Source organism: Notolepis coatsorum (genome assembly GCF_963971535.1).
Source record: "Notolepis coatsorum genome assembly, chromosome: 1".
NCBI lineage: Eukaryota > Metazoa > Chordata > Actinopteri > Aulopiformes > Paralepididae > Notolepis > Notolepis coatsorum.
Window position 1 is genome coordinate 80,377,052 of NC_140165.1, and position 17,110 is coordinate 80,394,161.

Sequence of the window (17,110 nt, forward strand, 5' to 3'; positions counted from 1 at the left end):
TGCATTGTTTTGCTACGATTTCCGGGTTGAACGACATGTTTGCTCGAAATGCATGAACCGGTGCGCAGCGGACTTTGGGGTACGTTTTCTCTCGTTTGGTGGGCGTGTCACAGCAGCGGCATGTATATAAACCCTGCCGTATTAAAAAGACAGTGCGCACAATGGATCCAACTAAAGTCCTTTACAAACACGTCCTCTGCAGCTTGGTCCTTTACAAACACGTCCTCTGCAGCTTGGTGTAGACAACAACTGAAGATATTGAAAGAAGTGTTTGTCTTGTTTTATAGTAAAGTTTTTTAATAGATAAGATAAGATGGATCTTTATTAATCCCTGTGGCGAAATTCAGGTGTCATAGCAGCAACAGGAGAGAGAGAGAGGAGGTACAGGCAGGATAATAAGAATACAATATAGTAACATAAGTTACTCTATCAATTATATCACTATGTGGTCTCTGAGCAGGTGAGACATATCATACTCAATCAATAATATCACTATATCACAAATATCTTCACAAATATGTTCAACTTGAGTGAAGGCCATTCATGCTGCCTAGAGTGAAGCTGTCTGTTCTCCTAGAGTGAAGCTGTCTGTTCTCCAAGAGTGAAGCTGTCTGTTCTCCTAGAGTGAAGCTGTCTGTTCTCCTAGAGTGAAGCTGTCTGTTCTCCAAGAGTGAAGCTGTCTGTTCTCCTAGAGTGAAGCTGTCTGTTCTCCTAGAGTGAAGCTGTCTGTTCTCCTAGTGAAGCTGTCTGTTCTCCTAGAGTGAAGCTGTCTGTTCTCCTAGAGTGAAGCTGTCTGTTCTCCTAGAGTGAAGCTGTCTGTTCTCCAAGAGTGAAGCTGTGTCTGTTCTCCTAGTGAAGCTGTCTGTTCTCCTAGAGTGAAGCTGTCTGTTCTCCTAGAGTGAAGCTGTCTGTTCTCCTAGAGTGAAGCTGTGTCTGTTCTCCTAGTGAAGCTGTCTGTTCTCCTAGAGTGAAGCTGTGTCTGTTCTCCTAGTGAAGCTGTCTGTTCTCCTAGAGTGAAGCTGTCTGTTCTCCTAGAGTGAAGCTGTGTCTGTTCTCCTAGAGTGAAGCTGTCTGTTCTCCTAGAGTGAAGCTGTGTCTGTTCTCCTAGTGAAGCTGTCTGTTCTCCTAGAGTGAAGCTGCATCTGTTCTCCTAGAGTGAAGCTGTCTGTTCTCCTAGAGTGAAGCTGTCTGTTCTCCTAGAGTGAAGCTGTGTCTGTTCTCCTAGAGTGAAGCTGTCTGTTCTCCTAGAGTGAAGCTGTCTGTTCTCCTAGAGTGAAGCTGTCTGTTCTCCAAGAGTGAAGCTGTCTGTTCTCCTAGAGTGAAGCTGTCTGTTCTCCAAGAGTGAAGCTGTGTCGGTTCTCCTAGAGTGAAGCTGTCTGTTCTCCTAGAGTGAAGCTGTCTGTTCTCCTAGAGTGAAGCTGTGTCTGTTCTCCTAGAGTGAAGCTGTCTGTTCTCCTAGAGTGAAGCTGTCTGTTCTCCTAGAGTGAAGCTGTCTGTTCTCTTAGAGTGAAGCTGTCTGTTCTCCTAGAGTGAAGCTGTGTCTGTTCTCCTAGAGTGAAGCTGTGTCGGTTCTCCAAGAGTGAAGCTGTCTGTTCTCCAAGAGTGAAGCTGTGTCGGTTCTCCAAGAGTGAAGCTGTGTCGGTTCTCCAAGAGTGAAGCTGTCTGTTCTCCTAGAGTGAAGCTGTCTGTTCTCCTAGAGTGAAGCTGTGTCGGTTCTCCAAGAGTGAAGCTGCATCTGTTCTCCTAGAGTGAAGCTGTGTCGGTTCTCCAAGAGTGAAGCTGTCTGTTCTCCAAGAGTGAAGCTGTCTGTTCTCCTAGAGTGAAGCTGTCTGTTATCCTAGAGTGAAGCTGTCTGTTCTCCAAGAGTGAAGCTGTGTCGGTTCTCCAAGAGTGAAGCTGTGTCGGTTCTCCAAGAGTGAAGCTGTGTCGGTTCTCCAAGAGTGAAGCTGTGTCTGTTCTGCTAGAGTGAAGCTGTCTGTTCTCCAAGAGTGAAGCTGTCTGTTCTCCTAGAGTGAAGCTGTCTGTTCTCCTAGAGTGAAGCTGTCTGTTCTCCTAGTGAAGCTGTCTGTTCTCCTAGAGTGAAGCTGTCTGTTCTCCTAGTGAAGCTGTCTGTTCTCCAAGAGTGAAGCTGTCTGTTCTCCTAGTGAAGCTGTCTGTTCTCCTAGAGTGAAGCTGTCTGTTCTCCTAGAGTGAAGCTGTCTGTTCTCCTAGAGTGAAGCTGTCTGTTCTCCTAGAGTGAAGCTGTGTCTGTTCTCCTAGAGTGAAGTTGTGTCTGTTCTCCTAGAGTGAAGCTGTGTCTGTTCTCCTAGAGTGAAGCTGTCTGTTCTCCTAGTGAAGCTGTCTGTTCCCCTAGAGTGAAGCTGTCTGTTCTCCTAGAGTGAAGCTGCCTGTTCTCCTAGAGTGAAGCTGTCTGTTCTCCTAGAGTGAAGCTGTCTGTTCTCTTAGAGTGAAGCTGTCTGTTCTCCTAGAGTGAAGCTGTGTCTGTTCTCCTAGAGTGAAGCTGTGTCGGTTCTCCAAGAGTGAAGCTGTCTGTTCTCCAAGAGTGAAGCTGTGTCGGTTCTCCAAGAGTGAAGCTGTGTCGGTTCTCCAAGAGTGAAGCTGTCTGTTCTCCTAGAGTGAAGCTGTCTGTTCTCCTAGAGTGAAGCTGTGTCGGTTCTCCAAGAGTGAAGCTGCATCTGTTCTCCTAGAGTGAAGCTGTGTCGGTTCTCCAAGAGTGAAGCTGTCTGTTCTCCAAGAGTGAAGCTGTCTGTTCTCCTAGAGTGAAGCTGTCTGTTCTCCTAGAGTGAAGCTGTCTGTTCTCCAAGAGTGAAGCTGTGTCGGTTCTCCAAGAGTGAAGCTGTGTCGGTTCTCCAAGAGTGAAGCTGTGTCGGTTCTCCAAGAGTGAAGCTGTGTCTGTTCTGCTAGAGTGAAGCTGTCTGTTCTCCAAGAGTGAAGCTGTCTGTTCTCCTAGAGTGAAGCTGTCTGTTCTCCTAGAGTGAAGCTGTCTGTTCTCCTAGTGAAGCTGTCTGTTCTCCTAGAGTGAAGCTGTCTGTTCTCCTAGTGAAGCTGTCTGTTCTCCAAGAGTGAAGCTGTCTGTTCTCCTAGTGAAGCTGTCTGTTCTCCTAGAGTGAAGCTGTCTGTTCTCCTAGAGTGAAGCTGTCTGTTCTCCTAGAGTGAAGCTGTCTGTTCTCCTAGAGTGAAGCTGTGTCTGTTCTCCTAGAGTGAAGCTGTGTCTGTTCTCCTAGAGTGAAGCTGTGTCTGTTCTCCTAGAGTGAAGCTGTCTGTTCTCCTAGTGAAGCTGTCTGTTCCCCTAGAGTGAAGCTGTCTGTTCTCCTAGAGTGAAGCTGTGTCTGTTCTCCTAGAGTGAAGCTGTCTGTTCTCCTAGAGTGAAGCTGTCTGTTCTCCTAGAGTGAAGCTGTCTGTTATCCTAGAGTGAAGCTGTGTCTGTTCTCCTAGAGTGAAGCTGTCTGTTCTCCTAGAGTGAAGCTGTCTGTTCTCCTAGAGTGAAGCTGTCTGTTCTCCTAGAGTGAAGCTGTCTGTTCTCCAAGAGTGAAGCTGTCTGTTCTCCTAGAGTGAAGCTGTCTGTTCTCCTAGTGAAGCTGTCTGTTCTCCTAGAGTGAAGCTGTCTGTTCTCCTAGAGTGAAGCTATGTCTGTTCTCCTAGTGAAGCTGTCTGTTCTCCTAGAGTGAAGCTGTCTGTTCTTTTAGAGTGAAGCTGTCTGTTCTCTTAGAGTGAAGCTGTCTGTTCTCCTAGAGTGAAGCTGTGTCTGTTCTCCTAGAGTGAAGCTGTGTCTGTTCTCCTAGTGAAGCTGTCTGTTCTCCTAGAGTGAAGCTGTCTGTTCTCCTAGAGTGAAGCTGTGTCTGTTCTCCTAGTGAAGCTGTCTGTTCTCCTAGAGTGAAGCTGTCTGTTCTTTTAGAGTGAAGCTGTCTGTTCTCTTAGAGTGAAGCTGTCTGTTCTCCTAGAGTGAAGCTGTGTCTGTTCTCCTAGAGTGAAGCTGTGTCTGTTCTCCTAGTGAAGCTGTCTGTTCTCCTAGAGTGAAGCTGTCTGTTCTCCTAGAGTGAAGCTGTGTCGGTTCTCCAAGAGTGAAGCTGTGTCGGTTCTCCAAGAGTGAAGCTGTCTGTTTTCCAAGAGTGAAGCTGTGTCGGTTCTCCAAGAGTGAAGCTGTGTCGGTTCTCCAAGAGTGAAGCTGTCTGTTCTCCTAGAGTGAAGCTGTCTGTTCTCCTAGAGTGAAGCTGTGTCGGTTCTCCAAGAGTGAAGCTGCATCTGTTCTCCTAGAGTGAAGCTGTGTCGGTTCTCCAAGATTGAAGCTGTCTGTTCTCCTAGAGTGAAGCTGTCTGTTCTCCAAGAGTGAAGCTGTCTGTTCTCCTAGAGTGAAGCTGTCTGTTCTCCTAGAGTGAAGCTGTCTGTTCTCCAAGAGTGAAGCTGTGTCGGTTCTCCAAGAGTGAAGCTGTGTCGGTTCTCCAAGAGTGAAGCTGTGTCGGTTCTCCAAGAGTGAAGCTGTGTCTGTTCTGCTAGAGTGAAGCTGTCTGTTCTCCAAGAGTGAAGCTGTCTGTTCTCCTAGAGTGAAGCTGTCTGTTCTCCTAGAGTGAAGCTGTCTGTTCTCCTAGTGAAGCTGTCTGTTCTCCTAGAGTGAAGCTGTCTGTTCTCCTAGTGAAGCTGTCTGTTCTCCAAGAGTGAAGCTGTCTGTTCTCCTAGTGAAGCTGTCTGTTCTCCTAGAGTGAAGCTGTCTGTTCTCCTAGAGTGAAGCTGTCTGTTCTCCTAGAGTGAAGCTGTCTGTTCTCCTAGTGAAGCTGTCTGTTCTCCTAGAGTGAAGCTGTGTCTGTTCTCCTAGAGTGAAGCTGTGTCTGTTCTCCTAGAGTGAAGCTGTGTCTGTTCTCCTAGAGTGAAGCTGTCTGTTCTCCTAGTGAAGCTGTCTGTTCTCCTAGAGTGAAGCTGTCTGTTCTCCTAGAGTGAAGCTGTGTCTGTTCTCCTAGAGTGAAGCTGTCTGTTCTCCTAGAGTGAAGCTGTCTGTTCTCCTAGAGTGAAGCTGTCTGTTCTCCTAGAGTGAAGCTGTCTGTTCTCCTAGTGAAGCTGTCTGTTCTCCTAGAGTGAAGCTGTCTGTTCTCCTAGAGTGAAGCTGTGTCTGTTCTCCTAGAGTGAAGCTGTGTCTGTTCTCCTATAGTGAAGCTGTCTGTTCTCCTAGAGTGAAGCTGTCTGTTCTCCTAGAGTGAAGCTGTCTGTTCTCCTAGAGTGAAGCTGTGTCTGTTCTCCTAGAGTGAAGCTGTCTGTTCTCCTAGAGTGAAGCTGTCTGTTCTCCTAGAGTGAAGCTGTGTCTGTTCTCCTAGAGTGAAGCTGTCTGTTCTCCAAGAGTGAAGCTGTGTGTTCTCCTAGAGTGAAGCTGTCTGTTCTCCTAGTGAAGCTGTCTGTTCTCCTAGTGAAGCTGTCTGTTCTCCTAGAGTGAAGCTGTCTGTTCTCCTAGAGTGAAGCTGTGTCTGTTCTCCTAGAGTGAAGCTGTCTGTTCTCCTAGAGTGAAGCTGTGTCTGTTCTCCTAGTGAAGCTGTCTGTTCTCCTAGAGTGAAGCTGTCTGTTCTTTTAGAGTGAAGCTGTCTGTTATCTTAGAGTGAAGCTGTCTGTTCTCCTAGAGTGAAGCTGTGTCTGTTCTCCTAGAGTGAAGCTGTGTCTGTTCTCCTAGTGAAGCTGTCTGTTCTCCTAGAGTGAAGCTGTGTCTGTTCTCCTAGTGAAGCTGTCTGTTCTCCTAGAGTGAAGCTGTCTGTTCTTTTAGAGTGAAGCTGTCTGTTCTCTTAGAGTGAAGCTGTCTGTTCTCCTAGAGTGAAGCTGTGTCTGTTCTCCTAGAGTGAAGCTCTTTCTGTTCTCCTAGTGAAGCTGTCTGTTCTCCTAGAGTGAAGCTGTCTGTTCTCCTAGAGTGAAGCTGTGTCTGTTCTCCTAGAGTGAAGCTGTGTCTGTTCTCCTAGTGAAGCTGTCTGTTCTCCTAGAGTGAAGCTGTCTGTTCTCCTAGAGTGAAGCTGTGTCGGTTCTCCTAGTGAAGCTGTCTGTTCTCCTAGAGTGAATCTGTGTCTGTTCTCCTAGAGTGAAGCTGTGTCGGTCTGTGTCCGTTCACGTGTCTCCATTGACCTTGTATACATTTGCGCTGCCTCTACATTTAGTTTTGCGTCGTATTTGAATGGCTCACACAATTTAGATGTTTGCAGATCAAATAGGAATTAGCATCCAGCAATTGCATATCCTATTTCTGGCCTAAAATGTTGTCAGAAACACATTTTAGTGAACCGTTTTAGGTGAACGTTTACTGCTTTTGTGGTATTTGAAAATGGCTCGCTGGTGCAGATGAACAAACATGAACATGGGATGACGTATTTGTGGCAATTTCCATCGACCAATCAATGGTCTGCAGCACGGATAGTAGCTTTGGTACCGCCCCCAGAGTGGTAGTTCAGCGCGGGCAGCACGGCTCGGCACGGCTCAGGTCACTACAATAGGACTACACATTCACTACAACAGGACTACACATTCACTACAACAGGACTACACATTCACTACAACAGGAATACACATTCACTACAACAGGACTACACATTCACTATAATAGGACTACAAATGAATTACAATATGTCTACAAATGTACTACTATAATATGACTACAAATGTACTACTATAATAGGACTACAAATGTACTACTATAATAGGACTACAAATGACTTACAATATGTCTACAAATGTACTACTATAATATGACTACAAATGTACTACTATAATAAGACTACAAATGTACTACCATAATAGGACTACAAATGTACTACTATAATAGGACTACAAATGTACTACTATAATATGTCTACAAATGTACTACTATAATAGGACTACAAATGTACTACTATAATAGGACTACAAATGTACTACTATAATAGGACTACAAATGTACTTCTATAATAGGACTACAAATGCACTAGTATAATAGGACTACAAATGTACTTATATAATATGACTACAAATGTACTACTATAATAGGACTACAAATGTACTACCATAATAGGACTACAAGTGTACTACTATAATAGGACTACAAATGTACTACCATAATAGGACTACAAATTCACCTCACCATAAGACTCTAAATAATACCCTAAATAATGCTGTTTTCCAGATATATCTCAACAACGTCACAAGAGTACAGTACACTCCAAACAACGTTAATGTAAACATGTTTGTAATCTTTAGAATTCATGTTTAATCTCGATAGAGGCCTTTCACAGAATGTTTAGAACACCCCTCTTCCCCTCCATGTTGGAAGAAACCATGGTAGTTGCTATGTGCATAACAACAGTTGCTATGTGACAAATATCTAAAAAAAAAATTAACACATTGGCGTCTTATTTGATTTATCACTGGATCTTGTGATGACGTCGCAGTGGAACAGTAACATCATGCTTTCCCAGTGTTACCTACTCACAGAAATTAGGCATTTTCTTTCTAAAGTGGTTACCAATGGTTACAGGCAGCCATTTTGGAAGAGAGACAAATGCATAAAACATTCAGTGCAAGGCTTCTATTCTGAATATGAAAATAGCAATTGAGTTCACATAGCCGACATGTTCAGGATATGTTATTGGTCAAAGATCCTCCTTCTGGGTGTTTTTTGAGACTTCCCACCTCGGAATTTCCGACTTCTGACTTTAACTGGAATGCAGCATAACTACAACTTCACCCCCCAGGACTACGACACGACCTCACGGGAAGTAAACAAGGACAATATTGGGTCTACAACATGACCTTCTGAAGGAAGTGGCCAAGGATGATAATGAACTACAATTTGCCCTCAACAGGAAGTGATCCAGGACCACGAAGGACTACAAAACCCTGTCACGCTGGGACTCCAGCATCACTGTTCTCTGTCTCTCCTCTCTACCTCCTCCAAAAAGAAGAAACAAACAAACATTTATCTCTTTTGCTGCCGTCGTTTTGAAAAACTTTAATCTCCTAAATGCCAACTTTTCAGGAAAGGTTTTTATGTTATGAACGGACACGACTGTAATTCTGAATTGATACACTGTGTTTGCTGTGAGTGTCATGGCTTCTGGGGGAGTGGATCTTTCTCAGCACAAAGGACCAGCCTTGTTTTACTCTCGTCTCTATAGAAACAGAATGGAGGTTGGTTATTAACGCTTTTCGTTCTTTTTCTGTTGCTATTTTTTTGCTATCACAAGGCTGTTTGGTCAACTAAAGGTCATGTCGGTAAGATATGTGATTGTTTGGAATAGGAACCATACAGACTCAAAGCAAGTTCCGCTTGGTGGGATGATCCTGTACGCTAAGTCGTCACGTTAGGGCCCATCGCAGCGAGGAGCGTTTTGACTCAACCATTAAATCACATGTTTATTCCATGATAGTGTTGCTTTGAGTCTACATGGCTCTAATTCCAAACATTTAAATTGGTCACGTTTATCAGGTGGCTTCACAATCACTACCACCGATAATCTGTTGATTTTTAAAGGTAATTTCAATACAGCTGTTGTTGTTTTCAACGAGAACAAGCTGTATTTAAACTCCTCTCACATGACGGTAATATGTGTTGTGTTTCCATAGTAACAGTCATAGTGAAACAGGAGAATTTGTGTAAAAGCAAAACGGCCAAACATTCATTTACAAGCTTGCCTTGTGACAGCTGTGACTACAGACGACGATACTGGCCACCGGCAACACGGTTGTCATGGGAACAAACAACAGCATTATCGGCACCATCACAATTTCCTATAGGTGACCAAACGCGGAACCTTCGGAGTCGCCACGGCGACGGAACACAGGACCTTTACAGTCTTCTGTGAAGTTCTACTCTGCACATGCACATTAAAGTGCACATGCACATGGAATATGGACACAACCTCATGATCTCTAGACCTCGACGAGATGTTTGTTGTCCCAAATTACACTTTTTGATGTCGCTGAAAATCACACTGCCATTTTAAAAGGAGAATTCCACCCAATTCAAGAACTTACATAACACACGCCACTCTCTCCTAGAGCTGACTTTACAAGGCCATAAAAGGTTTGTGTGAGCTCTTACACCCAAATGAGGTCTAAACTCTGATGCAGACCTTCAATGCCAGATTCTAAACCTAATTTGGGTGTAAAGAGCTCACACAAACATTTGATGTCCTCATAAAGTCAGAGTGCCATCCGTTGTCTGTGGAGCTGCCCCAGATCAATTGCATCACTGATTGGATAGCTCCCCCTCTCATTTCTATCTTTTGAGAGAGAGAGTGGTGCGGTGCTCACAAATACTGACTGAGCTGTCCTGGGACACAGCAATGAGTTCTCCTTTAACCCGTTCACTGCCGCACGACAAAGGGTTAACCCTTTCACTGCCACACTACAGAAGGTTAACCCGTTCACTAACACACTACAGACGGTTAGTGTTAGTGTTAGTGAAAGGGTTAACTTTCTGTAGTGTGGTAGTGAAAGGGTTAAGCATAGAGAACAGAGGCTCCAGTCTCAGAGCTCTGCGTGGCCGTGGGCTCTAATCTCAGTTCGGAGGCTCTAGTCTCAGAGCTCTGCGTGGCCGTGGGCTCTAATCTCAGTTCGGAGGCTCCAGTCTCCGAGCTCTGCGTGGCAGTGGGCTCTAATCTCAGTTCGGAGGCTCTAGTCTCAGAGCTCTGCGTGGCCGTGGGCTCTAATCTCAGTTCGGAGGCTCCAGTCTCCGAGCTCTGCGTGGCTGTGGGCTCTAATCTCAGTTCGGAGGCTCTAGTCTCAGAGCTCTGCGTGGCCGTGGGCTCTAATCTCAGTTCGGAGGCTCTAGTCTCAGAGCTCTGCATGGCCGTGGGCTCTAATCTCAGTTCGGAGGCTCTAGTCTCAGAGCTCTGCGTGGCCGTGGGCTCTAATCTCAGTTCGGAGGCTCTAGTCTCAGAGCTCTGCGTGGCTATGGGCTCTAATCTCAGTTCGGAGGCTCTAGTCTCAGAGCTCTGCGTGGCTGTGGGCTCTAATCTCAGTTCGGAGGCTCTAGTCTCAGAGCTCTGTGTGGCTGTGGGCTCTAATCTCAGTTCGGAGGCTCTAGTCTCAGAGCTCTGCGTGGCTATGGGCTCTAATCTCAGTTCGGAGGCTCTAGTCTCAGAGCTCTGCGTGGCTGTGGGCTCTAATCTCAGTGTGGAAGGTTTTAGAAGAAACAGGAAGAAGAGGAGGATTTGTATTCAGTCTCTGTCTGTGTGAACCTCTTCTCATTACAATAAAGACTTTCAAAGAATACTGGGAGTGTGTGTTTGTGTGTGTGTGTGTGTGTGTGTGTGTGTGTGTGTGTGTGTGTGTGTGTGTGTGTGTGTGTGTGTGTGTGTGTGTGTGTGTGTGTGTGTGTGTGTGTGTGTGAGAGAGAGAATATGTGTGACAGAAAGAGATGTGTTTGTACGTGTGTGTTTGTGTGTATGTATGTGTGTGTGTGTGTGTGTTACAGAGAGAGACAGGGAGAGACAGGGAGAGAATGTGTGACAGATAGAGATGTGTGTGTTTGTGGTGTGTATGTGTGTGTGTGAGAGGAGTGTGAGAGGAGGTTGAATGAATGTCAAGGAAAATGTCTAATAGTTGCATCATTTCTCAGCACACGCTATTAGATTCTGTGTGTGTGATGTGTTTGTGTGTGGGAGTATGTGTGTGTTGTGTATGTTTGTGTGTATGTTTGTATGTATGTTGAGTGTGTGTGTGTGCATGTTGTGTACGTGTATATGTTGTGTGTGTATGTTGTGTGTGTATTGTATGCATACTGTGTGTATGTTGTGTGTGTGTATGTATGTGTATGTTGTGTCTGTGTAAGTGTGCATTTGTCTGTGTTGTGTTTGTGTGTTTTGTATGTGTATGTTGAGTGTGTATATGTTGTGTGTCTATATTCTGTGTATACTGTGTATGTTGTGTGTCTATGTTGTGAGTATGTTGTGTGTGTGTGTTGTGTGTATGTTATGTGTATGTTGTGTGTGTCTGAGTGAGAAAGAGTACCCGTGAAAATGAACAATATATTTCCTGCGTGCGTCAAATTTCTGCCAGAGCAGGCATAAGATGGAAGCTGCATCTGTGTGTGTGTGTGTGTGTGTGTGTGTGTGTGTGTGTGTGTGTGTGTGTGTGTGTGTGTGTGTGTGTGTGTGTGTGTGTGTGTGTGTGTGCCTGTCATCTTGGTAATGGTGTAGCTATCAGAGAGGAAGAGACTCTCCTCTCCATGACGACCGGGGCCGTGTTGCCTGGCAACAGCGATAACAATGGAACCCGTTCTCAGTGTTCTAGAATGTGGGCAGGGCCTGTATCTCTCTCTCGTTCTCTCTCTCTCTCTCTGCTCCCCTCATCTCATCTTTTATTACCATGACAGAGAGAGAGAGAGGGGGGAGGGGGAGAAGGGTATGCAATTCATATCTGTGATTTAGTGTGTGTGTGTGTGTGTGTGTGTGTGTGTGTGTGTGTGTGTGTGTGTGTGTGTGTGTGTGTGTGTGTGTGTGTGTGTGTGTGTGTGTGTGTGTGTGTGTGTGTGTGTGTGTGTATGTGTGTGTGTGTGTGTGTGTAATGTGTTTGTGTGAGTGTGTGTGATGTGTTTGTGTGAGTGTGTGTGATGTGTTTGTGTGTGTGTGTGTATGATGTGTTTGTGTGTGTCTGCTATGAGAGAGAGACACTGATAAAGAACCAGAAAGACAGGTAGAGAGAGAGGGAGGGAGATACAGAGAGAGAGGTAGAGATATAAAGACGGATCAAAGGAAGAGAGGGAGTGGAAATGTAGGCCATGAAAGAGAGACAAGAGAGAGGGAGACAGAGAGAGACAAAAAAAATAAGAAAGAGTGAAATAAGATGAAGCTGACTGAAAAATCTGTTTTCAATTAGACAACGTTCTATCAGGAAAAACAATGTTCTATTCAACAAATCTCTCTGTTTCTCTATGTCTGTCTGTTTATCTCACTGTTTCTCTGTCTCTGTTTCAGTTTTTCTGTGTCTCTCTGTTTCTGTGTTTTTCTCTCTGTTTCTCTATGTCTGTCTGTGATTGATTGATTGATTGATTGAAAATTGTATTAACAGATTGCAGAATGGGTACAATACAGTACAGCTCAATACACACAATTGTTAAGGGGATGCAGACCAGAGAAAGACTTTCGTCTTGTTTACATCAGGGTCCCCCATTTTCAATTCATCATAACATATATGACATACATGACATACAGATAGACAATACTGCTACATCTATACATTTATGACATACCAGATTTACAAATACAGTACCGTTTGTGATACAAAAAGAGTAAAAAAAAAAAAGAAGAGAGTATATACATTTGTTGAAGAAACTGTACATTGTAGGAGGTGGGGTGGGAGGGGGGTTGGGTAGGTGGGGGGGGGGCGGTTCTGTACATTGGAGGTGGTTGGGTGGGTGGGGTGGGGCGGGGGGGTGGGTAGGCGGGGGGGGGGGGGGGGGTAACTGTACATTGGATTATCGACAAAACCTTACTAGGTCCAAGAAGAGGGTCTCGTGTATTACTGGGTTAGGACATTTACTGTACATTGGAGGGGGTTGGGTTAGGGTATTTACAAGGGCCAGTTTTGAATTGCAGTCTCCCGTAGGTGCTCCTTGAGAGTGGTTTTAAAAGTGGGTAGTGATTCACATTCCTTTACAACTGTGGATAGGGCGTTCCACATTGATGGCATAATTGCGAAACGTGTTTAGTCCCTTGTTTGAGCCGTATCTGGGTTTAACATGATTTGTGGAGCTCCCTCTGGTGTTGTGGGCAGGGGTGCAGTCGTAATATGGGCGGAGGCCAAACGGTATCCTATTATTATGCAAAGTCTAGGCACTTATCACCTAGACTTTGCATAATAATAGGATGCGCGCACTTCGAAGCCCAAACGCCGTTTGACCGCGGTTGCCCAGCACTGCACCACTGGTTGTGGGCGTGGTATTCACTGACCTTTGGGAAGTATTTTGACATGTACATGGGTACCTTAGTCGTGTAGTGTATCTTGTAGACCAGGCACATTGCAAGTTGCTGTACTCTGTCGTCTACTCTAAGCCATCCTAGGTTGTCAAAGTGGGCAGGGGTGAGGTGGGTTCTAGGAGTCAGGTCAAGCAGTAGTCTGACCAGTTTGTTTTGTGATGTTGGTAATTTAGTTTTTAGCGCTGTTTATCTCTCTGTTTCTGTGTTTTTCTCTCTGTCTGTCTGTTTATCTATCTGTTACTCTGTCTGTTTCAGTTTTTCTCTGTTTCTCCCTCTCTCTGTGTGTGTGTGTGTATCTCTCTCTGTTTATCTATGTATCTCTCTATTCCTATGTATATCTGTGTTTCTCTCTCTATGTCTCTGTGTCTCTCTGTTTCTGTAAATGGCTGCATTTATATAGCTCTTTTATCCAAAGTGCTTTATTTGTTCCTCACATTTGACCAATTCACTCACACATTCACACACCGACGGCAAAGGCCACCATGCAAGGTGCCAACCTGCTCATCGGGAGCAATTAGGGGTTAAGTGTCTTGCTCAAGATCACTTCGACATGCTGCCTGGGAGGAGTGGGAATCGAACCGGGAACCTTCCGATTACCAGACAACCGCTCTACCTTCTGAGCCACTGTCTCTCTCTCTCTATTTATCTTTTTCTCTTTCTCTGTTTGTCTCTCTGTTTCTCTCTCTCTGTTTATGTATCTCTGTTTCTGTCTCTCTGTTTCTGTCTCTCTGTTTCTGTCTCTCTGTTTCTGTCTCTCTGTTTATGTCTCTCTGTTTATGTTTATGTCTCTCTGTTTATGTTTATGTCTCTCTGTTTCTGTCTCTGTTTCTCTCTCTATCGCTTTCTCTCTCTCTGTTTGTGTCTCTCTGTTTCTGTTTCTCTCTCTCTCTGTTTGTGTCTTTCTGTTTCTGTTTCTCTGTTTCTGTCTCTCTGTTTCTATCTCTCTGTTTCTGTCTTGTTTGTCTCTCTCTGTTTCTGTCTCTATTTCTCTCTCTGTTTCTCTGTCTCTCTGTGCGTGATTCTCTGTCTGTTTCTCTATAACTCTCTGTTTCAGTTTCTCTGTTTCTCTCTGTCTCTCTCTGTTTCTCTTTCTCTGTTTCTCAATTTCTCTCTGTGTTTCTCTGTGTGTGTGTGTGTGTGTGTGTGTGTGTGTGTGTGTGTGTGTGTGTGTGTGTGTGTGTGTGTGTGTGTGTGTGTGTGTGTGTGTGTGTGTGAGTGTGTGAGTGTGTGTGTGTGTGTGTGTGTGTGTGTGTGTGTGTGTGTGTGTGTGTGTGTGTGTGTGTGTGTGTGTGTGTGTGTGTGTGTGTGTGTGTGTGTGTGTGTGCGTGCGTGCGTGCGTGTCTCACTGGGCAGGGAATATACAGATTACATTTAATCGGATTAAACACACTGGTAAATGTAATCTGTTACAGTTACAGTACTGTCACATATAGTACAGTGATCAGATTACAAACCCTTAAGAAAATATATTTGATTACTTTATAAAAATATATTACTTTATACGCACAAACATAATTCTATGACACTTTTATCACACATTGTATGGCTCTACACGATGATAACATAAAAATTGCAGCACAATTAGGTTTAAAGGTAAACTTAGTTTAACACACCTTTATGTAGTGGAGGGTAAACCCACATAAACTCAGTTGACCACCTTCTCTTTCTCTGTTTCTCAATTTCTCTCTGTGTTTCTCTCTGTGTGTGTGTGTGTGTGTGTGTGTGTGTGTGTGTGTGTGTGTGTGTGTGTGTGTGTGTGTGTGTGTGTGTGTGTGTGTGTGTGTGTGTGTGTGAGTGTGTGAGTGTGTGTGTGTGTGTGTGTGTGTGTGTGTGTGTGTGTGTGTGTGTGTGTGTGTGTGTGTGTGTGTGTAATTGCCACTTAATCTGACCCTGATTGTCTTAATTAGTGTGGGAGCGCCAGAACGGTCTGGCTGTAAACCTTTCTGCATCCCTCTCTTGTTCCCTTCTCTTTCTCTAATCTTCTTCCTTCTCTCTCCATATCAAGCCTGGAAGCCGGGCTCTACCACAAACCGAGCATGGACATCCAGGTGCCCAGACCCATTTCTGTGGGCGGGAGTACCTGACAGATAAACTCCTTCAAACCAATCGGCATAACATGTTTTTTTTGTGCCAAATCCAGTAGGAAAAACGTCAAAAACACATATTTTCCGTCTGCCAGTCTGAATTATAGCCCGTTATATTAAAGGGGAACTATTTTACTATTTCTTTCACTATTTGGGCACTTTTACACAATTCCTGTGAGTCTATGGAACACCTCTGTAATATATATATTTTTTTTATTCATTGTTTTGTATTTCTAATCAAGTCCTCAAAAACAGCATTTTTCTACCTCAAGATCTCGAGCTGTTTTGAGCCTGGGCTCCTAAACCACTGCGCTATACGGCGCCGCCTGAACATTAACATGCAGCAGTGACTATATGACATCACATATCAGCACATTTTCAGACGACTCAGTTCAGTGAGGGTGAATATTGTCAGAGGAGAATTGGAAGAATGCGCCAATATGAGAATTTTGAGCCATAGATCATATTAATATAAGTCCACATAGCTAGGAAACAATGCTAAACACTCAAAAAGGCCATTTATAAGATAGTTCCCCTTTAATGCTGGCAAAGAGTCTTGCTTCACCTATTGGACTGCTCCTGGGCCTATAGGCGCTCTCTGAAAGAACTTGTGGAGGCGGATATGCACTGGTGGAGGCGATGGCTTTAATCCTGGCCATGTCCTTACCTGCCTTGGCTAAGTACAGTCGATGACGGGAATGCGAGAACACAATAGGGGTTGCCGCTTTGCCAGCGGACCGCAGAAATACTCTTCCACCATTCTGTCCGGTTGAGGAGGGGGCAGCTGGGTGGGGAGTGTAATTCAAGGCATCAGGCAGCCTTGATGCGTTTAGGGAACACAGCAGCGATACTGCCCTCTGGTGGGCCATCTTCGTCAGTGCAGGAAGACCTGAGGCCCCCGAGAGTGTTCCACTTCTGTTCCCGGTGCTCGCCAGGGAAGGGGTGAACTCTAGCGCTCTGTTCCCGGTGCTCGCCAGGCAAGGGTTGAACTCTAGCGCTCTGTTCCCGGTGCTCGCCAGGGAAGGGGTGAACTCTAGCGCTCTGTTCCCGGTGCTTGCCAGGGAAGGGGTGAACTCTAGCGCTCTGTTCCCGGTGCTTGCCAGGCAAGGGTTGAACTCTAGCGCTCTGTTCCCGGTGCTCGCCAGGGAAGGGGTGAACTCTAGCGCTGTGTTCCCGGTGCTCGCCAGGGAAGGGGTGAACTCTAGCGCTCTGTTCCGGTGCTCGCCAGGGAAGGGTTGAACTCCAGCGCTCTGTTCCGGTGCTCGCCAGGGAAGGGTTGAACTCTATGTCTCGTTGTGTTTCTTCTACTAACGTTACGTCTCGTTGTGTTTCTTCTACTAACGTTACGTCTCGTTGTGTTTATTCTACTAACGTTACGTCTCATTGTGTTTCTTCTACTAACGTTACGTCTCGTTGTGTTTCTTCTACTAACGTTACGTCTCGTTGTGTTTCTTCTACTAACGTTACGTCTCGTTGTGTTTCTTCTACTAACGTTACGTCTCGTTGTGTTTCTTCTACTAACGTTAACGTTACGCCTCGTTGTGTTTCTTCTACTAACGTTACGTCTCGTTGTGTTTCTTCTACTAACGTTACGTCTCGTTGTGTTTCTTCTACTAACGTTACGTCTCGTTGTGTTTCTTCTACTAACGTTACGTCTCGTTGTGTTTCTTCTACTAACGTTATGTCTCGTTGTGTTTCTTCTACTAACGTTACGTCTCTTTGTGTTTCTTCTACTAACGTTACGTCTCGTTGTGTTTATTCTACTAACGTTACGTCTCGTTGTGTTTCTTCTACTAACGTTACGTCTCATTGTGTTTCTTCTACTAACGTTACGTCTCGTTGTGTTTCTTCTACTAACGTTACGTCTCGTTGTGTTTCTTCTACTAACGTTAACGTTACGTCTCGTTGTGTTTCTTCTACTAACGTTAACGTTACGCCTCGTTGTGTTTCTTCTACAAACGTTACGTCTCGTTGTGTTTCTTCTACTAACGTTAACGTTACGTCTCGTTGTGTTTCTTCTACTAACGTTACGTCTCGTTGTGTTTCTTCTACTAACATTAACGTTACGTCTCGTTGTGTTTATTCTACTAATGTTACGTCTCGTTGTGT

The 17,110-nt window shown here is 44.9% G+C and overlaps 1 protein-coding gene across 1 annotated transcript in view; it reads right to left on the reverse strand.

The window, feature by feature from the left end:
* Positions 1-15,811: 15,811 nt before the first annotated feature.
* LOC311239528 (uncharacterized protein) overlaps positions 15,812-17,110 on the reverse strand; it is a gene marked incomplete at its 3' end in the record, with an annotated part of 129,759 nt that continues 128,460 nt past the window's right edge. Inside the window, exon 7 of the mRNA XM_084327847.1 lies at positions 15,812-16,210. Within this exon, the coding sequence (XP_084183973.1) occupies positions 15,812-16,210 (399 nt within the window). The remainder of the gene's footprint in view (positions 16,211-17,110) is intronic.